General features: G+C 41.6%; 1 protein-coding gene across 4 annotated transcripts in view; it reads left to right on the top strand.

The window, feature by feature from the left end:
* kiaa1549la (KIAA1549-like a) overlaps nucleotides 1–6,821 on the top strand; it is a 258,786-nt gene extending 251,965 nt beyond the window's left edge. For all 4 annotated transcript variants that reach the window (XM_072592550.1, XM_072592549.1, XM_072592552.1 and 1 more), the window contains 2 exons: nucleotides 1,181–1,326; nucleotides 4,877–6,821. In XM_072592550.1, the coding sequence (XP_072448651.1) occupies nucleotides 1,181–1,326; nucleotides 4,877–5,155 (425 nt within the window). In that variant the 3' untranslated portion in view covers nucleotides 5,156–6,821. The remainder of the gene's footprint in view (nucleotides 1–1,180; nucleotides 1,327–4,876) is intronic.
* The last annotated feature ends 13,924 nt before the right edge of the window (nucleotides 6,822–20,745 follow it).

Here is a 20,745-nt window from a genome sequence, read left to right as displayed (position 1 = left end):
ACTGAGTCAGAGAGCTGTGAGAAAAATTGAATGTTTTTACATTGGGGTGTTGTTCAACTGAGTGGGAAGCTTGGCCAGAGTGCACAGTAGTGCTGGGATAATAGGATTTAGTGCAAGTCGGGACCAGGAGAGGAAAGATGTGCATATTAAACCCAAGGAAGAACTAGAACCCTGTTTACCAGTCAGGGGTGTACTGGAATAGTCGAGTATAGAAATAACAAAGGAATTATACATTTCAGCAGCAGATGAGCTGAGGAAAAGGCAGAATATGATGGTGTGATGGAGGTGGAAGTAGACAGTCTTAATGATATGTGGTTGGAAGCTTATCTCAGGGTAAAATATGACAGCAAAGTTGAAAACATGTTGGTTCAGATTCAGACATATGCCAAAGAGAGCGAGAGAGAATCCATGGTTGGGAAACAAAATCTGCAGTATTTACTTTAGTCTTTGCAGTATTTAACTGGATGATTTTTCTGCCCATCTGACAGTGGATATCAGACAAGCAACAGTGTAGGAGTTAAGAGGGATGGTTGTGAGCTAGACCTGGCTGTTGTCACCCCATATATGTGTGAACAACAAGGAGTGGGGGAGGGTGCAGGTGCCTCAAGATAGATTCCTGGAGGGACACTCAAGTGCAGGGGTAAGAAGAGATATGATTGCAAGAAATACTTTGGGTATGACTAGTTGTATAAGAATTGAACCTGGTGAGTGCAGTCCCATCCAGTATCAGCATCTTATTTTGTGGTGGATCTTTGCAGTTCACTGTTGACTCCCATGCTTCCTACATTGCAGCATTACTTCATTGGGTGTAAATTATTTTGGGTCATTGCTCAAGGTGCTACAGGGAATTTATGCTCTTACCTCCTTTAACTGCTCACTAATTATTTTAGTAAAGGGTTTCAGCCACTGTTGCAAGCAGTGGCCCACAATACCTGATTCCAATTCCACTCCACCCTTACTGCATCCAGCTGTAGGAACCTGTGCTACTTGGAAGCCTGCAGTCAGCATCATCAAGACCCTGGGGGCTGGCCCAAGTTTTCTGATCATGCCAGGGTCGCTACTTTCTGGGGAGAAAGGTCAGGACAATTCTGCCCATGGGGTCAGAAACTGAAGAGTTGAATGACCGGAGTTGTGATGAATATCTGAAATGTTGAATGTTTTATTTCACTTGGATCTGCAGGTAGCTCAGTGCCAGCAGTCTATGCCATACCAGCCAACAGACCCGGATTCCCAAACTACTTCATCCCTTCTCCTTCACCCTACCGCAATCATGCCTGGACCCCGTACGTGGGAGATGGAGAAGCACAGGCCCAGTGGGCAGAGAACGTACGTATGCATGCTGAAACTTCCTCCATCACAGCTTAGGCTCAGCCGAGCATTGTGTCCCATTGTGGGAATCACACTCTCGGAAGTGTGTGAAAGACCTGGGGCAATGTTTCCTGGAATGGGACACACGGACAAAGGACTCCAGTTACATGGTGAGCTGAGCGTGCTCTCCTTAGGTGGGGTAGATTAAGAAGCCATTATTAGGGAATGTTTAAAGTCTTGCAGCAATGTATAAGGCGAATCAGGGGCTGAGCAGGGAAGGTGACAAAAGAGAAACTTTGTAGTTTTCTAATGAAGTATGTGGCTGGTAGACCAGCCACTGATAAACCAGGTGGTGCCTCTGCCAACTTGCAATGGAAACCTTTCTATGGAGGTGCTTCTGTTATGTGTCAACTCAAATACGGCAATGTTCACCTAATGAGTCACCCAGCTTCCACACTTTAAAGAAAACCCTACTGCCTGTGACCTAACCCACATTTAAGGTTTGGTCACCCATCACTCCTGTGTTCACTGAGCAACATCGGCTCTGACCTCACTAAAACAGTAATGGAAGTAACCTTGATGACCTGATTCATAATCTTATTCTCAAGTGGTAGGTGGGCAGGAAGTTAGTGTTGAGGTTGGCAGAGAAATGGAGACTATGTTAACCATGCACCAAAATTTGGTTGAAGCACACTTCACAGTACAGGTACACAATCCTTTATTCAAAATGCTCGGGACCAGCTGGTTTTCGGAATTCGGAATTTTTCGAATTTCGGAATAAGTGATGGCTCAACGGTGATATTTTTAAAAAAAATCTTACCAAACAGCAGACTCTGTGAGTAACAGGGCCTAAGACAGAATTGAGGCCTGCTCGTGCTGGGTTCCCCCCACCTACCCCCCCACTCCCCCCCACCACCCTACGTCACATCTGAGTGACACACATCGAGTGGGTGTGGAATTGGGTTAACTGTTTACACACCAAAGAACCTTGTTGATGAGATTAAAACTTCACAAAAAACCTTCGAATTTTGGAGCTTTTTGTATTTCGGGATTTCAGATAAAAGGTTGTCTACCTGTACTGTGAACAATTCTGATTACTGTATTAGATAGAAATATACAAGATAGGAGCAAGAGTAGACCATTTGGTACTTTTGACCCTGATGCATGATTCACTATGATCATGGCTGATCATTCAACTCAATTCCCTTTACTGCTTTCTCTCCATGCACTTTAATCCCTTTCAAACTATATTTAAGTCCTTCTTGAAATCATTCAATGTTTTGGTCTCATCCACTTTCTGTGGCAGAGACTTCCATAGGCTTACCACTCTATGAGTGAAGAAATTTCTCCTCATCTCAGTCCAACATGGCCTACCTTTTACACTTTATGCTGCGACCCTGGTTCTGAACATTCCTCCAGCGTTTACCCCATCTCGCCCTGTTAGAATTTTGTAGGTTTCACAAAAGATTGCACAAGCGATGTAGGATCATTGGAGAAGTTAAAGAAAGAGTCATTCAAGGAAACAGACCTTTCAGTCTAACTAGAATACACCGAACAGATATCCTAATCTAATCTAGTCCCATTTGCCAGCAGTTGGCCCATATCCCTCTAAACCAATCCTATTCATATATCCATCCAGATGCCTTTTAAATGCTGTAATTGTACTAGCCTCCTCCACTTCCTCAGGCAGCTCATTCCATGCACGCACCACCGCCTGCATGAAAACATTGCCCCTTAGGTCCCTTTTATATCTTTCCCCTCTCACCCTAAACCTATGCCCTCTATTTCTGGACTCCCCCATCCCAGAGAAAAGACATTGTCTATTTATCCTATCCATGCCCCTCATAATTTTATAAATGTGTATGAAGTCACCCCTTCATGCTCCAGAGAAAACAGCCCCAGCCTATTCAACCTCTCCCTGTAGCTCAAATCCTCCAACCCTGGCAACATCCTTGTAAATCTTTTCTGAACCCTTTCAATTATATTAGAACTGAGAAGTTATAATAATGAAGATAGGCTGAATAAGCTGAGCAACATCAGATCTTTAAGTTTACAAAGGGGTTTGATTGGGTAGACTTAGAGAAAATGTTTCTCTTTGTGATGGAGACGAGAACCAGGAAGCTGGGAAATTCACAAGGTGAGGCTCGGAGTAATCAAGACCTTAAATATAAAGCAGATACTAGTAAATCCATTGGGAATTTAGGAGAAAATTCTTTGCCCAGACAGTAATGAGAATCTGAGTCGAGAGTGTGGTGCTGGAATAGCACAGCACGTCAGGCAGCATCCGAGGAGCAGGAAAGTCAACGTTTTGGGCAAAAGCCCTTCATCAGGACATTTTGCCTGAAACGTCGATTCTCCTACTCCTTGGATGCTGCCTGACCTGTGCTTTTCCAGCACCACTCACTCGACTCTAATCTCCAGTATCTGTAGTCCTCACTTTTGTCTAGTTATGAGAATCTCACCATCAGAAGGTGTTCTTGAGCTAAATAGCACTGGGGAACCTGGATAGACATGAGAGAGAAAGGGAATAGAAGGACCTGCCCTGAGGGCACGATGAAATTGTGTCAGAACATCCTCATGTGGAGCTTTTCCTCCAAAGTTTTCTCCCGTTGCCGTACAATTCTGGGTTTGAGAAGTGATGGATTCCTCCCAGAGATTGATTGATTTACTATTTGAGTTCGAACAGTGGGCCCCAAGCTCTGGCTCAGCATAGCATGAGTCCAGTTGCTTCCTGCGTACAGTGATACTGCTGGCTACAGAGGTTTCACAAGAGATCGTCAGACAAAGGCTCAAATCTAGCACCCATCTTTCCTCCACTCCCTCAGAGGTTGCCTTGGAAGGGACAGAGTCCAGCAGAGCCTCAGCCTAAATTCTGAGCATCTTCAAATGTCCCTCATCACCACATACCTCCTATGCCCTTACCTGACTCTTCTTCCAACCCAAGTAGGAGTAGATGTTTCGGTCTCTTTTTCTTGGCGTGGCAGTGCTATGTTTGATGTTTTTTTTGTATCTGACGTAAGAAATAGGAGCAGACCCCATTGGGTCCCTGATGCTTGCTCAGTCACTCAGTAAGATAATGGCCGACCTTCTACCTCAACTTCACTTTACTCAGCTATTTCCTCATTCCATCAATGACCAATGCTCTCTCCATCTCAGACCTGAATATACTCAGCAACTGAGCACCTACAGCTCTCTGGGCTGAAAAATTCTATGGATTGACAAACCTATGAGTTATAAATTTCTCCTCATGTTAATCCTGAATGACTAACCCCTTATCCTGAGATTATGGCCCCTATTTCCCTACCCTCCAGACAGCTTCTCAGCATTTATTCTGTCAGAGTCGTTTAAGGATTCTGTATCTTCCCAATAAAATCTTTCATTCCTCAAAACCTCCTATGAGAAGGTAGACCCATTTGACTCGCTCTCTCCTCATAGAACCACCCTCTCACCACAGGGTTTTATCTGTTGAACCTTTATTGTACCTCATGTAAGACAAGATGATTATAGGATTATTTCAGTCTAACTGTAACCTAAATTGTGTTGAATGATCAACTCTGTTGCTCTTCAGGTAACGCTCCCTGGATACGTTGAAGCCTTTTCACATGCTCGGTATCCACACAGCTCTCCCCATCGGCAGTACAGTCAGACGCAACCTTCAAATCCACCTCGGTGTATTGAGCAAGCTCAGACTCCGTCCACCGCTGCATCTCAGCAGAGTTTGACAGAGAATGAGTCCTCCGAAACCTCCTACACCAACATCTCCACCGCTGCTTTGGTCAAGGCCATCAGGGAGGAGGTTGCAAAGCTGGCCAAGAAACAGACTGGCATGTTTGAATTCCAGGTTTAGCAGCACTCTGCAGTGTTATCCTCTGAAGAGCCTGGACAACATAGCTTCCCACGGGAGCCAGAGCAGCGATGGAATTTCTAGTTTGTTGGATTGAATTCACCTCAACCAGTACAAATGTCATTAGCCCCTGGACGGAACTAACAACAAAAAAAAATCACCTTGCGGATTCGGGCCAATTGTTTCAAGCCATGAAAAGTGGATCAATCAGATCATTCGACTGCTTCCCCAATGGAATGCGTCTGAAAATGCACCATCATACATCGTGTCTTATTCTAATAATGTCATTGAGTGTAATGTTTAGCACAAGACTACTACATTGGTGGAGGTGGGAGGACTTTGACTGACCCCTGTGTATTTCCTATGAGGTGGTCAATGCATATATTGAAAACAGATGTGCAAAAAAACAGACTTGTCAAAGGAAAAAAAGCGACAATAGGTGAGGAAGCTCAACTGCAGACTTTTGCTGTACATTCCCTGTAGCATCCTCCACCGGAAAACTTCAGCCATCAGCTGACAAGAAAAGCAGAACGGGCACAGGAATTGTAAGATGCGAGTGATTTATGATAACCAGCAATTACGTGCGGCTCCTAATCTGATCATGTGGAAACCTGGCACTCAATGGTTTTAAGCTTCGATCCGAATAGAGTACAATGATACAATTCCTCTCTCTACCTGAGCAAACAAGTGTTCTGATGATCATCACACTCTCCATTGACGGACCACTTAGTGATACAGGATCAGTCCATTTACCATCCTTGGCAGTTGGGATATGGACTGTTCCCTACTATCGAACAAAATCTGTATTTTCCACTGGCAGTTGGACAAGTTTGAATTCTAACTTGCATTTATATATTGATCATGTCTTAAATGATGGAGTCAGCACTCTGATCTGTGAAATCCTGGATGTTACTCTTGTGTAAATGATTCCAAATAAACCATGACATGATACTGAAGTTTAACCATTCCCATTACATCATAGAATGGAACTCCAGATTTCTTCTTATCGTTGGTGTCCAGTGGTGTTGCTTGAAGGCCATTATGAATATTGAATGCTTTGAAAGTAGTTTGAACTTTATTACAGTATTAGAGTTATGGAGCGAAGGCAGAGAAATCAATATGGTCTAATCAGACACAGTTTAATTGAACTAGGTAAAAACAAGGAATTGAATGCTGGAATAAGCTTGAAAACCCGAGTGACTTCCTCCTGTTGCAAAAGTGTTATGTTAATATTAACTGCAAGTTTGAACTTTGAGCATTTTACATGAATAGAACTCAAAACATCAAATTGCAGTCTTTAAATCCTCTTCCTGGTAAGTTGTATTGAATGTCTTATATGTGAATGTCACCAGCCTCTGCTCCCCATGAGGAGTCAATCTTTCAGAAAGTGCAGATTCAAAGATGATCTGTAGCATGAACACTCTATGGAATGAGTCTTGTTGTAGATATGATGGGTTGAGGGTAGGAGGTTGTGTGAGAGGGTCAAGGAATGAACCTGCCTTCTCCCTTTGATTACCACTTTGACCCTTTGTATTGCCTCTGCCATCATCAATGTTTCACACTTTGGGATATATTAATCTCCTCAAGGGATGAAAGAACAACGTTGGGTTTATCAGCACTTGGAGGAGAAAGTGAGGACTGCAGATGCTGAGATCAGAGCTGAAAATGTGTTGCTAGAAAAGCGCAGCAGGTCAGGCAGCATCCAAGGAACAGGAGAATCGACGTTTCGGGCATCAGCGCTTCCTGAAGAAGGGCTGACGCCTGAAACGTCGATTCTCCTGTTCCTTGGATGCTGCCTGACCTGCTGCGCTTTTCCAGCAACACATTTTCAGCTTTAACAGCAATTGGTTTGAATTCTTCATAACCTGTTCTGTTCACAGTGGTTGGATAATTAACAAAATGGGAATTCACCCTGGCTAAGTCTTTGCCTTTCACTATGCCTTTATCAATCTTAGGTGAGGCAGATAACTTAAAGAGACATCTAAATTACTGTTGACTGCAAAGACAGAGGTGCTGAAGTTTTGCTGCTCCATCTGGAGGTTAGTGAGTAGCTGAAGTTCTAACCTTTGAGTGTATCCACGATCATTGAGACTGAACATGTATTATGGCACAGGATACAGAACATGGTTAATGAGCAAATCTGGCAAACACTATAGATTCTGACATTTGGGCGCATTGATGATTTTACTCACCAAGTGGGACATTACCTGGTCTGAGATGAGCCCTCATTTTATCCCATCAACAACGATTGCTGGAAAAGCGCAGCAGGTCAGGCAGCATCCAAGGAACAGGAGAATCGACGTTTCGGGCATAAGCCTTTCTTCAGGAATGAGAGGAAGGGCTTATGCCCCGAAACGTCGATTCTCCTGTTCCTTGGATGCTGCCTGACCTGCTGCGCTTTTCCAGCAACACATTTTCAGCTCTGATCTCCAGCATCTGCAGTCCTCACTTTCTCCATCAACAATGATTACCTTAGTAGAGATTACAATGCTGCAGGGTACAAAACCAGTTTGTACCTGATTCCATCAGTCTCCCAGGGGCTGAATTAAATTAAACTTGCACAAGTACTCCCCATTCCAGTTAATTGACATGAAATCCATTGTCTGGTTCTAACTATAGGCTTCTGATGTTGGGAGTATTTCATTGTTCTGCCAATATCATACTCAATGTTAATTATGAGTAATATCAGACAAACCACACCGAAGTGATAGGTGAATGTAATCAGTGTGATTTAGGTTATTACTCTGAAGTGACACATTCAGTACAACTTACCAACAATTTCCTTTCTTGGGCCTTTGTACAAAAGTTTGCACAATGTTAAAATGATCCCAGGACATAATAATCAAAGATGATCATTGATCCTTCATGTTCTCTCGCTAAATCAAGTCCTGGATCCTGAAGATTACTGTTTGACTTACATACTTGTGTGTCGGAACTCAATACAAGCCAATATTCTGTTTCTGTGCCAATGAAATTTTTGTTTATTTTTTACTTGGTTTTAAATAATAAGAACTGTGCGATAAGTGCTAAGTGCATAAGTTGTGAGTGTGTAAATGTGCCAAGTCAATCCAGTCAGTGCAAAGGAGTTAAATGGTAAGTCTCATTGGACAAACTGGTTTCCATTTTTCAATGAATACCTGTTTTTCTGCTTACTCTATAACTTGTCATTCTTTCGAGAATTGAAGACATTCTGTAACTTTTGAGTGGCTTTTTTATTCTCTAGAATGACTGATCAGCTGTTTGGCAAAATTCTGGAAAGGGACACATTCAGTTTTGCTGTTGCCCATGTTTGCTGTGCGCCTCTGTATTCTGAGCATCAGTTTGAAGAGTAATTGGAAAAGGAAATATCTCCTTCAGCATTGTTTATGACTGAAATTTGACTGAAAACCCTATTAAGCACATCTCATAAAAAGTATAGCAATGCAAATGTTCCTTCCTATTAATGAATGAGAATGAAGGTTTTATTTTAAAAATTTGAAAAGATTGATCATTGCAAGGAATTTAAATTCACCAATTTGTATAATTACCCATGCATTCTGTTTCTGCATAAAGGTCAGCAGAAAGGTCACAGTTAACAGTCAGTACTTTTACTATTAATGGCTGCTGGGTGTCAAGCATGGGCAAGAAGTCACTGAAGCCTACAATGCATCAAGTCTGCAGCAGTCAATAACCGTCCAACTATCCCAATTCCATTTTCCAGCACATCGCACATAGCATTGTTTACCTTGGCATCATAAGTGTACATTTAAATTCTTCTTAAATGTTATGAAGATTGCTGCCAGCACTACCCTCACAGGCAGTGAGTTCCAGATTCCCACCCCCCCAGAATGAAAAAAAAAGATTCATTCACCCCCCCCAAACTGCCCGCGGTGGCACGGTGGCTCAATGCCAGAGACCCGGGTTTGATTCCAGCCTTGGGTGACTCTCTGTGTGGAGTTTGCACATTCTCCCCCTTTCAGTGTGGGTTTCTTCTGGGTGCTCCAGTTTCCTCCCAGACTCCAAAAGATGTGCAGGTAAGATGGATTGATCATGCTACATTGCCCATGGTGTCCATGGATGTGCAGGCGAGGTTAATTAGCCATGGGGAAATGTGAGGTGAGGGAGACAGGGTACGAGTTGGATATAGGTGGGATGCTTTTTGGAGGATTGGTGTGGACTCGATGGGCTGAATGGCCTGCTTCCACACCGTAGGGATTCTGTGTTGGTTCTATGATGTCCTGTCCCCTGGTCACTGACTCCTTCACCCAGGGGAAAAGTTTTTTTCCTGTCTACCCTCTCAATATGTCCATCCTCTCCCCACTCAGCTCCAAAGGATCAGCTCCAGTCTATCCAATTTCTCACAATAACTAAACTCTACAGCCTAGTCAGCTTCCAGCTAAATTTCCTCTGTGTCCTCTGCAGTGCAATCTTGTGTTTCCTATAATGCAGATTTCTCATGTGGAACTGCACACTGTACTCTGATTGTGGCCTAGCCAATCCAGCATAACCTCCCTGCTTTTAAACTCTATGCAATACTTGCCTTTATTAGATGAGGCATATGCAACCTTAACCATTTGGTCTGTTCCTTAAGGGACAGGTGAACATGCACACCAATGTCCCTCTGATTTTGTGCTTCTCAGGGTCCTACTGTTCATCATTTATTCACTTTCCATGTTTGACCTGCATAAGCACATCACACTTACTTGGATTGAACTGCATTTTCCACTGATCAGCCCATCTGGCCAGCCCCTCTATATCCTTCTTTAATCTAAGGTTATCCTCCTCACTGTTTACCGTCAATTTTTATATCATCAGTGAACTTAGTGATCAACCCCCTTATATTCAAGTCTAATTCATTTATGTAAACCAGAAACAGCAAGGGCTTCAACACTGACTACTACAGAACTCCACTGGACACAGGCTTCCAATCACAAAACCACCCCATGACCCTCATCCATTCTTGCCACTCAGCCAATTCTGGATTGAGTCGCCAAATTTCTTTGGATTTTGTGGGCTCTTACCTTTGCATCAGCCTGTGTGGAACCTTATCAAAAGTCTTACTGAAGTCCAACTAGACTATGGCAAATGCATTGCCCTCATTTGCACATGGTTATATTTTTGAAAAATGAAATCAAGTTGGTCAGAAATGGCCTCCCTTTAACAAAACAAGCTGACTGTTCTTAATTAATCCCTACTTCTCCAAGTGCAGAATAATTCTGTCTCCCAGAATTGCTTCCAATAATTTCTCCACCATTGAGGTTAGACTGACTGGCTTGTAGTGTTTTTGGTTTATCCTTTACTCCCTTCTTGAATAAAGATACCCCATTGGTGGTCCTTCAGTCTACTAGAACCTCTCCAGTGGCCAGAGAGGAATTGAAAACTATTTGCAGCCACTACCTTTTCCCTCCTTGCTTTGCTTAACAACCTGGGATATATTTCACTCAACCTTGGGGACTTAGCTAACTTTATGCCTGCCAGAACCTCCTCTCTGTTGCTGCTAATTTATTTAAGTATATCACAGTCCTTCTCCCTGACTTATATATCTACATCATTCCTCTCACTAGTGAGCACTGACACAAAATATTCATCCTCTCCTCCACACACACATTGCCACAGTAATCTTCTTCTATCATGCATCATCTAGGTAGAAAGATCGTGAGTTCAAGTTCCATTCCAGAGATTAGTTCATGTCATCCAGACTGATCTTAATAGTGCATCAGTGTCATGCTGAGGGAATGCTACATTGTCAGAGGTGCCAAGTTTCAGATGAGGCATTAAACTGAGGCTTCATATGAGCAAGGATCATGAGTAGACCACATGGGCCTCCTCCACCATTCAATAAGATTGTGGCTGATCTGATTTTTACCTTTAACTCTACAATCCTGCATATCTTGATAAATTTTCCTCCCTTTGGTAATCAAGAATTTATCTACCTCTGCCTTGCACATATTTAAAGATTCTGCGTTGTCTTTTGAGGAAAGGAATTCTAAAGCTTCTTAACCCTTTCACCTCATCTTCTTAAATGCGCAGCCCCTTATTTTAAACTACGCAGCCCCTTATTTTAAACTACAACCTCTTGTTTAGATTCTCCCACAAAAGGTTATCCACCCACAAGAGGTCATCCTTTCCATTTGTACACAGTTAAGTCTTGTCAGGATCTTATTTGTTTCCATTATTCACCTCTGTCTGTTTTAAACTCCACAGCTGTACAGACCTAGCATAAGGCAATCCACTTAGTCCAGGTATTAGTCATGTAAACCTTCTTGAAACTGCTTCCAATGCATTTAGCATGGTGAGCAGTACTATATACAGTACACCAGGAAACAATATCACCAATGCCCCATGTAACTGAAGCATAGCCTTCCTAATTATTTGTTGTACTTTGAACATAACCTTCTGCAGTTCACGCACTAGGGTAACAAATCCCTCTGCAACTCAGAACTCTACAATCTTTCATCATTTGGGTCATTTAAAAAAATTCTTTCTACCAAAGTGGACCATTTCACACTTTGTCACATTGTCCTGCATTTGCCAGATCTTTTCCTACTCCCTTAGGGTGCTATAAAAGGATACAGATAAGTTCTGTCCTTTTCACAGTTTAATTTCCCACTTCCCTTTGTGTTGTCACGGCAAATTTAGTTGCTATGCCTTTTAACCCTTCATCCAAATCATTTGTATAAGAAGCGAAGTGTTGAGTTCCCAGCAGTGACCACTCTGCACACCACTGCCAACCTGAAACGACACATTGATTCTTACTCGCTGCTTTGTTAGCCAGCCAGTCCTCTATCTGTGTTAGTATGTTATCTCCAACACAATGAGATTTTAATTCTTGCAGTTATCTTTGATGCGGCCCTTGCCAAAAGCCTTCTGGGAATCTAAATATATTAGATCTATTGGTTCCCCTTTATCCACTGTACAACTTCTTCAAAGAGCTCCAAAAATTAATTAAACATGATTTCCCCTTGACAACACCACATTGTTTCTGCGAGGTTACGTATAACCTATCGAAGTGTCCTGTGTATTCAGTAGTAGTTTCTAACATTTTTTTCCTTATGACAGAAATTGAGTTGACTGGCCTGGGATTTCTTACTTTCTATGTACCTAAATGTAATGAATTATGGAATATTAAAACCAATGCATCAATTATCAATATAGCCATTTACTTTAAGACCCCAGGATTAAATCGATCAGAACATGAAGACTTGTACAGTCATAGTTCCAACAGTTTGCTCAGGACCACCTCCATGGTAATTTTAATTTTCTTGAGATCTTCCCTCCCTTCTAATTCCTGATTTATAGCTGTTTGTGGGAGGCTACTTGTATCATCAGTAATGAAGATTGACACAAAATACCTGTTCAGTTTATCTGCTATCTTTATATCGTCCATTACTAATTCTCCAGACTCATTTTCTATTAGGAGAAAGTGAGGACTGCAGATGCTGGAGATCAGAGCTTAACAATGTGTTGCTGGAAAAGCGCAGTAAGTCAGGCAACATCAAAGGAACGTTTCGGGTATAAGCCCTTCCTCAGGAATGAGGGGAGTGTGCCAAGCAGGCTAAGATTAAAGGTAGGGAGGAGGGACTTGGGGGAGGGGCGTTGGGAATAGGATAGGTGGAAGGAGGTTAAGGTGAGGGTGATAGGCCGGAGAGGGGGTGGAGACAGAGAGGTCGGGAAGAAGTTTGCAGGTCAAGAAGGTGGTGCTGAGTCTGAGGGTTGGGACTGAGAAAAGGTGAGGGGAGGGGAAATGAGAAAGCTGGAGAAATCTGCATTCATCCCTTGTGGTTGGAGGGTTCCTAGGCGGAAGATGAGGCGCTCTTCCTCCAGGCGTCGTGTTGCCAAGGTCTAGCGATGGAGGAGGCCAAGGACCTGCATGTCCTTGGTGGAGTGGGAGGGGGAGTTAAAGTGTTCAGACACGGGGTGGTTGGGTTGGTTGGTACGGGTGTCCCAGGGGTGTTCTCTGAAACGTTCCGCAAGTAGGCGGCCTGTCTTCCCAATGTATAGAAGGCTAGACTGCTGCTTATCATCTTGATTCTTCCAGGTTAAAATCCCCTTATTTGTCCCTTATGTGGACAAGAAAGATCCCATGGCACTATCTAAATGAAGAGCATTGTATCTTGGCTGATGCTCATTAAAATAGGTTATCCATCCATTGTCACATTGCTGTTTGTGATGTGCACTGAGTAACTGCCATGTTCCCAATATTACAGCAGTAACAACACTTCAAAAGTATCTAATTGACTTTGCAACACTCTGGAGTTGCGATAAGCTCTTTATAAATGCAAGTCCTTCTTAAGTTGATGGTGATTACAGTGTTAATTAAGTTTTAAAAGACCTAACAGTATCTGTTTGCATTATGAGCAGCCAAACACCAATAGCTTATTGCAGCATTTATCAGTACAATAATTTAGAGCAGACATTAGTTAATCTGGGAAAATGATTTGGAATACGATGTTGGAATAACAAGCAGAGCACTGCAATGTCAGTGCAATAAGCATTAATCCACTGACTTCATTTATGATTACTTTCAGGTTGATATGCAAACAGCATCTCATAAACTGGGAAAGCTAATTGCATTTAATTTATTAATTTTGTCAATTTTGTGAATATAGAAGTGCATTTCACAGAGTTGCAACTGTGCACAGTGGTGGAGGGAGTGTATATTTAAGGTGGTCGAAGGAATGCGAATCAAGCCAACTCCTTTGTCTTGGACAGTGTTGATGTCCTGGAGTGTTGTTGGAGCACACTCATTCAGGTAAATGGAAAGTATTCCACCACACTTCTGACTTGTGCTTTGCAGATGTTGAAAAGACTTGAGATAAGAGGTGAGTTAGTCATCCCAAATTACTAGCCTCTGACCTGCACTTAAAGATCCTTTTGGGACATTATGAACGAATGAAAGGTACTGTACGAATGCATTTAATTATTAGTAGTACATATTGAAATATCCATGTTTGGATATTGGTGCAATGTTAACTGCTAGTATTTCAGTTTGCTTCTGTCATTAAACAGAGAACACTCCTTTTGAGCTCAAAATTACTTCACAAACTAAAACTAGGAAAGGTATCAGCAGGCTAGGGCAAACAATGCTCTCTTTGTAATGTGGAAATTATTGCAAAGTGATTCTTTTTCTAGCTAACATTCCAGACTCTGAGAAGATTTAGCTCAAAGGTCTGTACTCCATTTTCTGTTCTATCATGCAGTAATGGACAAGATAATGTCTTGTGAGCTATCCATTTATATTGGGAATAGTCATTTCGAGCATAATGCATTTCAAGTGCAAGCATTTCCATGCATTGTTCTTCCAGATGTTTACATCTCAAAATCCAATTTACTGATTGGTGATCCTGACAATCAGTTTTGAAAGAGATATTCTTATTAGTTACAATAAAGCAAATGATAATGGGGTTCATTCACAACTGCCAAATAGAAATTGTATTGACTGTCAACCAGGAAATGGGAATTGTTTGCTTTCACTGTATCTACAGCTGGCAAAAGATTTGTGTGGTCCAGAACTACTTCTCTGAACTTGGAAGGAATGCAAAGAAGAAAAATAACTTGTGTACGAAATTAATTATTTTATTTGCAGATAATGCACACACTTCTATCTTGAGAAAATAATTTTAAGCATTTTCTTTTTATCATGAAGGTGACTTTGTTTGAATTGGAGGGGAATCCATGTACAGTAAGAATTACCTGATTAAAAAATTGTAAATGCTAATGAATGATGTTTATGTAAAATTAACTCCGTTCTCATTTTGCAAAAATATGACTGATTAGCTATGTAATAAAGAGCTCTCAATGATTTCAAAGAATTGGCCTGCATTTTTATGATATAGATTGTGCAGCCCATGTTGCAATCAAGTTTTATTTCTGTTCAGAATTCCTCCATGTGAACTTCAATTTGATTTTTGTGACATTTTTGGTGCACTTTGCAATATCAGATTTTCTCCCTGAAAGGTTTCTCCTACAGTCAGGCTGTTTGGTTAAGACTCAGATTTTGGAGCGGTGTCATGTGATGTTTAGTATTTTTACTTTCCATGCAAGGAAGAAGTGACAGAGTCATAGAGCCCGTCAGCACGGAGACAGGCCCTTTGGCCCAAGTTGATCCATTCCGACCAAAATGTCCACCCACACTAACCCCATTTCCCTGCACTTGGCCCATATCCTTCTAATCCTTTTTTATCCATGCATTTGTCCAAATGCCTTTTAAAGGTTGTTAATGTACCCGCTTCAACCACTTCCACTGGCAGCACATTCCATAAGCTTACCACCCTCTGTGTACAAGCGTTGACCCCCAGATTCCCTTTTTGTTCTTTCCCCTCTAACCTTAAACTGATGCCCTCTTGTACTGGATTCCCCAACCCTGGGAAAAAGAATGAGTGCATTCACCCTATTCGTGCCTCTCATGATCTTAGAACATAGAACATTACAGCATAGTACAGGCCCTTTGGCCCTCGGTGTTGCGCCGACCTGCAAAACCAATCTGAAGCCCATCTAACCTACACTTCCATTCTCGTCCATATGTCTATCCAATGACCATTTAAAAACCCTTAGAGTTGGCAAGTCTACGACTGTTGCAGACAGTGCATTCCGTGCCCTTACTACTCTCTGAGTAAAGAAACTACTTCTGACATCAGTCCTATATCCATTATCCTTCAGTTTAAAGCTATGCTCCCTTGTGCTAGCCATTACCATCCGGGAGAAAAGGCTCTCACTGTCCACCCTATATAACCCTCTGATTATCTTATATGTTTCAATTAAGTCACCTCTCAACCTTCTTCTCCCTAACAAAAACAGCCTCAAGTCTCTCAGCCTTTCTTCATAAGAATTTCCTTCCATACCAGGCAATATCCCGGTGAGTCTCCTCTGAACCCTTTCCAAAGCTTCCACATCCTTCCTATAATGCAGTGACCAGAACTGTACGCAATACTCCCAGGGCAGCTGCACCAGAGTTTTGCACAGCTGCACATCTTATACACCTCTATAACCCCCACCCACCCCCCACCCCCGCCTCAGTCTCCTAAGCTCTAAGAAAAACGTCCTAGCTTGTCAACTTCTCCCTATAACTTAGACTATTGAGTCCTGGCAACATCCTTGTAAATTTTTTCTGCACTCTTTCCAGTTTAATAAAATCTTTCGTATAGCAAAGTGACCAGAACTGAACACAATACTCCAAGTGTGGCCTCATCAATGTTCTGTACAACTGCAACACAACTTCCCAACTTCTATATTTTATGCCCTGACTGATGAAGGCCAGTGTGCCAAAAGCCGCCTTTACTGCCCTGTCTACCTGTGATTCCACTTTCAGAGAACTGTGAACCTGAATCCAAGGTCCCCCTATTCTACTACACTCATTAAGGTGCTTTCATTCATCATAAAACACCTACCTTGATTTCATTTTCCAAAATACAAGACCACACTTACCTGTATTAAACTCCATTTGCCTTTTCTCGGCTACTTCCCCAGCTGATAAAGGTCCTGCCGCAATTTCTGATAACCTTCCTCACTGTCCACGATATCGCCTATTTTAGTGTCATCTGCAGACTTACTAATCATGCCTTGTACATTCTCATTCAAATCATTGCTATAGATAACAAACAGTAATAGGCCCAGAACTGACCCCTGAAGCACTTCACTAATCATCTCTCTGTAATAAGAGAATAGCCCTAGAGTCTGGTAGGATGATGGTGATGAATATTTTGAGCCCAGGGAGAGCTAAAACACTGTCAAGCTAGAGAGGGAGAATAATGGAATTTGGACTCGAGGTGAATGGCCTTCTGCACTATAACCGTTGATAGTCTAAGTGAAATATCTCCACTGCTTCATACAGTAGAAGCCGTCAGAATGAATTAATACTGATGCTAATCATAAGGAGAGGAGAATTTCTGGCATATGCAGTGAGCGTTTATATGCTAATGTTCGTGATCTAATTCATGTCTCTCTCAGTAATAGAAGGTTGTTAAAATGGCTAATGGCACAGATATATGGGGAAGTAAAATAGGCATAGGACATAAAGAGGCTACAAAGTGATAAAAGTAGGTGTGAGTGAAAAGTGATCTAACAAATGGAGAGTAATGTGGAAACCTGTGATATTGCACATTTTGGAAAAGTAAAATAGCATGTTATTTAAATGATGAGAGATCACAGATGCAGAGGGATCTGTGCGTGCTGATGTAATATGTCACAAAAGATTTGTATGCAGAGACAGCAATTAATTAGGAAAGCTAATAGAATATTATTGTTAATTGTGAGGGGAATTGAACTCCAAGGAAGGAGGCTATGCTTAGCTATACAGGCAATGGTCAGAGCGTTTTGGGAATACTATGTACAGTGTTAGTCTCCTTACTTAAGGAAGGATGCAAATGAGTTGGGAGCAGTTCAGAGAAAATTTGCCAGACCAATTAATGTAATGGGCAAGTTGTCTTATGAAGAAAGATTAGCCAGTCTAGGCTTATATTTGTGGAATTTAGAAGAGCAAGTGATGACTTAACTGAAACATACAAGACCCTGAGGAGTCTTGACAAGGTGGATGTGGAAAGGATGTTTTCCAAGTGACAGGTTTTAGAATTAATGATCATTGGTTAAAAATATGGGGTCACACATTTCAGATAGAAATGAAAAAATTACTTTTTTCAGAGGGCTATAGGTATCTGGAATTCTTGCTCAAAAGGCGTGGAAAGCAGAGTCTTTGAATATTTTGAAAACAGAAATTAACAGATTCTTGATTTTAAAAAAAGTGGCTGATAGGTTATTGGGGATAGCTGGAAATGTGAAGTAATCAGACCAATCGTGAACATATTGTATGGGGGAAACAGGCTTGACGCCCACTCTTGCTCCTAATTAAATATTACAGGACTTGAATCATGAATATTTCAGTGTTAATGGATGAGTGAGGCATAATCAGACTATTCTTTCTATCAATGGTGAGTTTGGGCCCTGTTTTTGTGACTGATCTAACCAGCCAGACAGCCCCATTCGGACCTGGACAAACTAATTTGGGATGGAACTGAAAATAACGAGGAGTTGATATTTTATTGGGATCCAACAGCACATTACGCTGTGGGCATAAATAGAAGCCAAACGTCTTTTGACAAATGATCCGCACGATCCAAGCCACTGTTTATCTTTCAACCAACACACATAACAGATTTTCTGATGTTTAACTCATTGTTTGTGGAGCTGCTGTTTGTAAATTGGCTGCTGTTTTTTTCCTGAATTGAAACAGTGTATAAAATGCTTGGTTGCTGTGAGGTGGTTCATGATATTCTGTGGTCGTGCAAGGTGTTAGATAAATGCATGTTTCCCTAATTTCTGGTGCTGATCCAGCATTATTTCTTGTGGAACATAGAGCTTCAAGGACTTTTTGAGATTTGCAGAATGCTGCTGTATTTGAATGTGACTTTGGACTGTGCTTAACTGTTGGTGAGTTCTCCAGAATTCTCCTAATGCTACTGAATATTAAAAGCTTTGAGTATTTCCAGCAGTTTGGGATTGTGCTATATTATTTACTGCATATAATCAGGGCTCTGTGCAAAAGGCTACAAAAATAAAACTCACTGCAACTAGGAGAACATAAAGCTTGAAATTAGAGTTAGGCTAAGATGACAGGAAGCATTCCTGCACAAATATAGTAGGTAACAGGAACTCTTTCCCACTATTGAAGCTGGGAAATTGTTGAAAATAGTAAACCTGAGATCATTTTGTGAAGATATTAAAGGATATGAAATGAAGGCAGATCGATGGACTGAATGTGCAGGTCATCCATGTTATTACATAGAACCATAAGTTAATCTAGTCTATACCAGTGTTTATATCCCATTGAAGCTTCCCAACCACCTCCACCTCGGACTGTATGATTAAATAACTGACCAGATTCAATGGGAAAAATGACTTGCCCTTAGTCTTTTTTGTATCCAACTAAAAATGAGAACCTTTTAAATTATAGGCAAGGATAAGTTCAATATCATTCAGAAGAATCTATTTCCAGCTAATTTTGGTATTACACAATCTAATGGCACTTCAAGACTTCCCCCTCACCAGCATTTGAACCTTTAGTTTAACCATGATCCTTTTGATACATGCAGAATATGGGAGGAACCATTTAAGATCTAGCTTTAAACACTGCGATGATTTGGCACTGATTTGTTTTTTTTCTAAAATGAAATGTTGATCCATTAATGTTGAAAATAATAATTACTGCAAGATTTTACTTATGTTGCTTAAAAAAAAGAAATGTCAGAACCAAATAAATAACGTTGTCGAAAGAATATTATGCGTGTGTGTGTTTGCATGCCTACATGTATGTGGGATAATCATATGTAAGTTGAACACTTCTAATGCGGAAATGACAAAGTGCTGCATTGTTTGTGTGCTGTCCTCCAGATGAAATATTAAACTAAAGCCCCATCTGTCTTCCCGGGGGGATTTCAAAATCCCACCCGGAGCAGAAGCGGTTGACGTTTTTGCTTTCGGTGATCTTCAAAAAAATCATAGCTGTTATTTGGCATCAAATATTCTCACTTGCAATGAATAAATATGCTTGAACATATCAAAGTGCTAGAACACATTAAAATTGAGCTCTTCAATTATTGCCATAACTCACCTATAGACATCAAATAGAAGATCTTCAAGGAATTAAAAAGAATCGCAAAGGCATCAATTTGACATAAAATGTAATCAACAACCCACAAGTAAAAAAGCACAAGGAAAATAATGGCAAGTAAGATCTGAATTTATTAATCTTTTCCTTTCATGCAAAAGACTTCCCATTCTACATGCCATAAATCCATGGAAGCAAGAAAGTATAAAACTGATGAGAGCCATAAAATCAATGACCACGATAAAGAACATTGCTGCTTTTCATCAATTCTTAATTTGCAGCTTCCCTTCTGTTAGTTGACCTGAATCGTGTTGGATCCTCTTCAAGCATGTTGTGTTTGTGTATAGATGATGATGAGGTTGAGCGCCAACTCTTTTTTTGTGACCATGTCTCAGGAATCTGCAAGGATAACGTATTTATTTGGTCAACTCAACTCCAAAACCTCCTTCTGCATCCTTACTCCTTGACTTCCTGTTCCTGCTCCTCTGCTACCTTGACCACTTCCTGTTCCTCTGCCTCCCCATCCACCTTAACTTCCTGCTTTGCCTTGCTCATCATCTTGACCTCCTGTTCCTCTAGTGCCTCAACTTTCTGCTCCATTTCTACCTCCGGATGCTTCTTTCCATGTCCAATGGCTCAACCTCCTGTTTCTACTCCTTCATTGCCCTGACCCTTGCTGCTCCTGCGTTCCGATCCCTTGCTGCTGCTCCTTTACCTTAACTTCCCCACTCCACCTTGGACATCTGCTCTTCTGCCAATTCGACCTCAGCATGCTCTTCCTCTTGCTTATCTGCTGTTTTGACACACTTCAGCTCCTCCAGTGCCTCAATCTCCTGCCTCTTCTGTGTGTCGCCCACCTCCTTCATTTTGAACTCCTCTCCTCCATCACCTCAGCCTCTTCCTGCTCCTCATCCTTTGCTGCCGTCATTGTTACCTTCACCACTGCCTCAGTCAGCACCACTGTTTTTAGGTCTGCTGCCTCAGCCTCGAACTGCCATGTCTCCACTTAAGCTAA

Source organism: Chiloscyllium punctatum, chromosome 22, assembly GCF_047496795.1.
Source record: "Chiloscyllium punctatum isolate Juve2018m chromosome 22, sChiPun1.3, whole genome shotgun sequence".
In the NCBI taxonomy this organism is placed as follows: Eukaryota; Metazoa; Chordata; class Chondrichthyes; order Orectolobiformes; family Hemiscylliidae; genus Chiloscyllium; species Chiloscyllium punctatum.
Note: the sequence above shows the minus strand (reverse complement) of the source record. Positions and strands in the feature narration are given on the sequence as shown.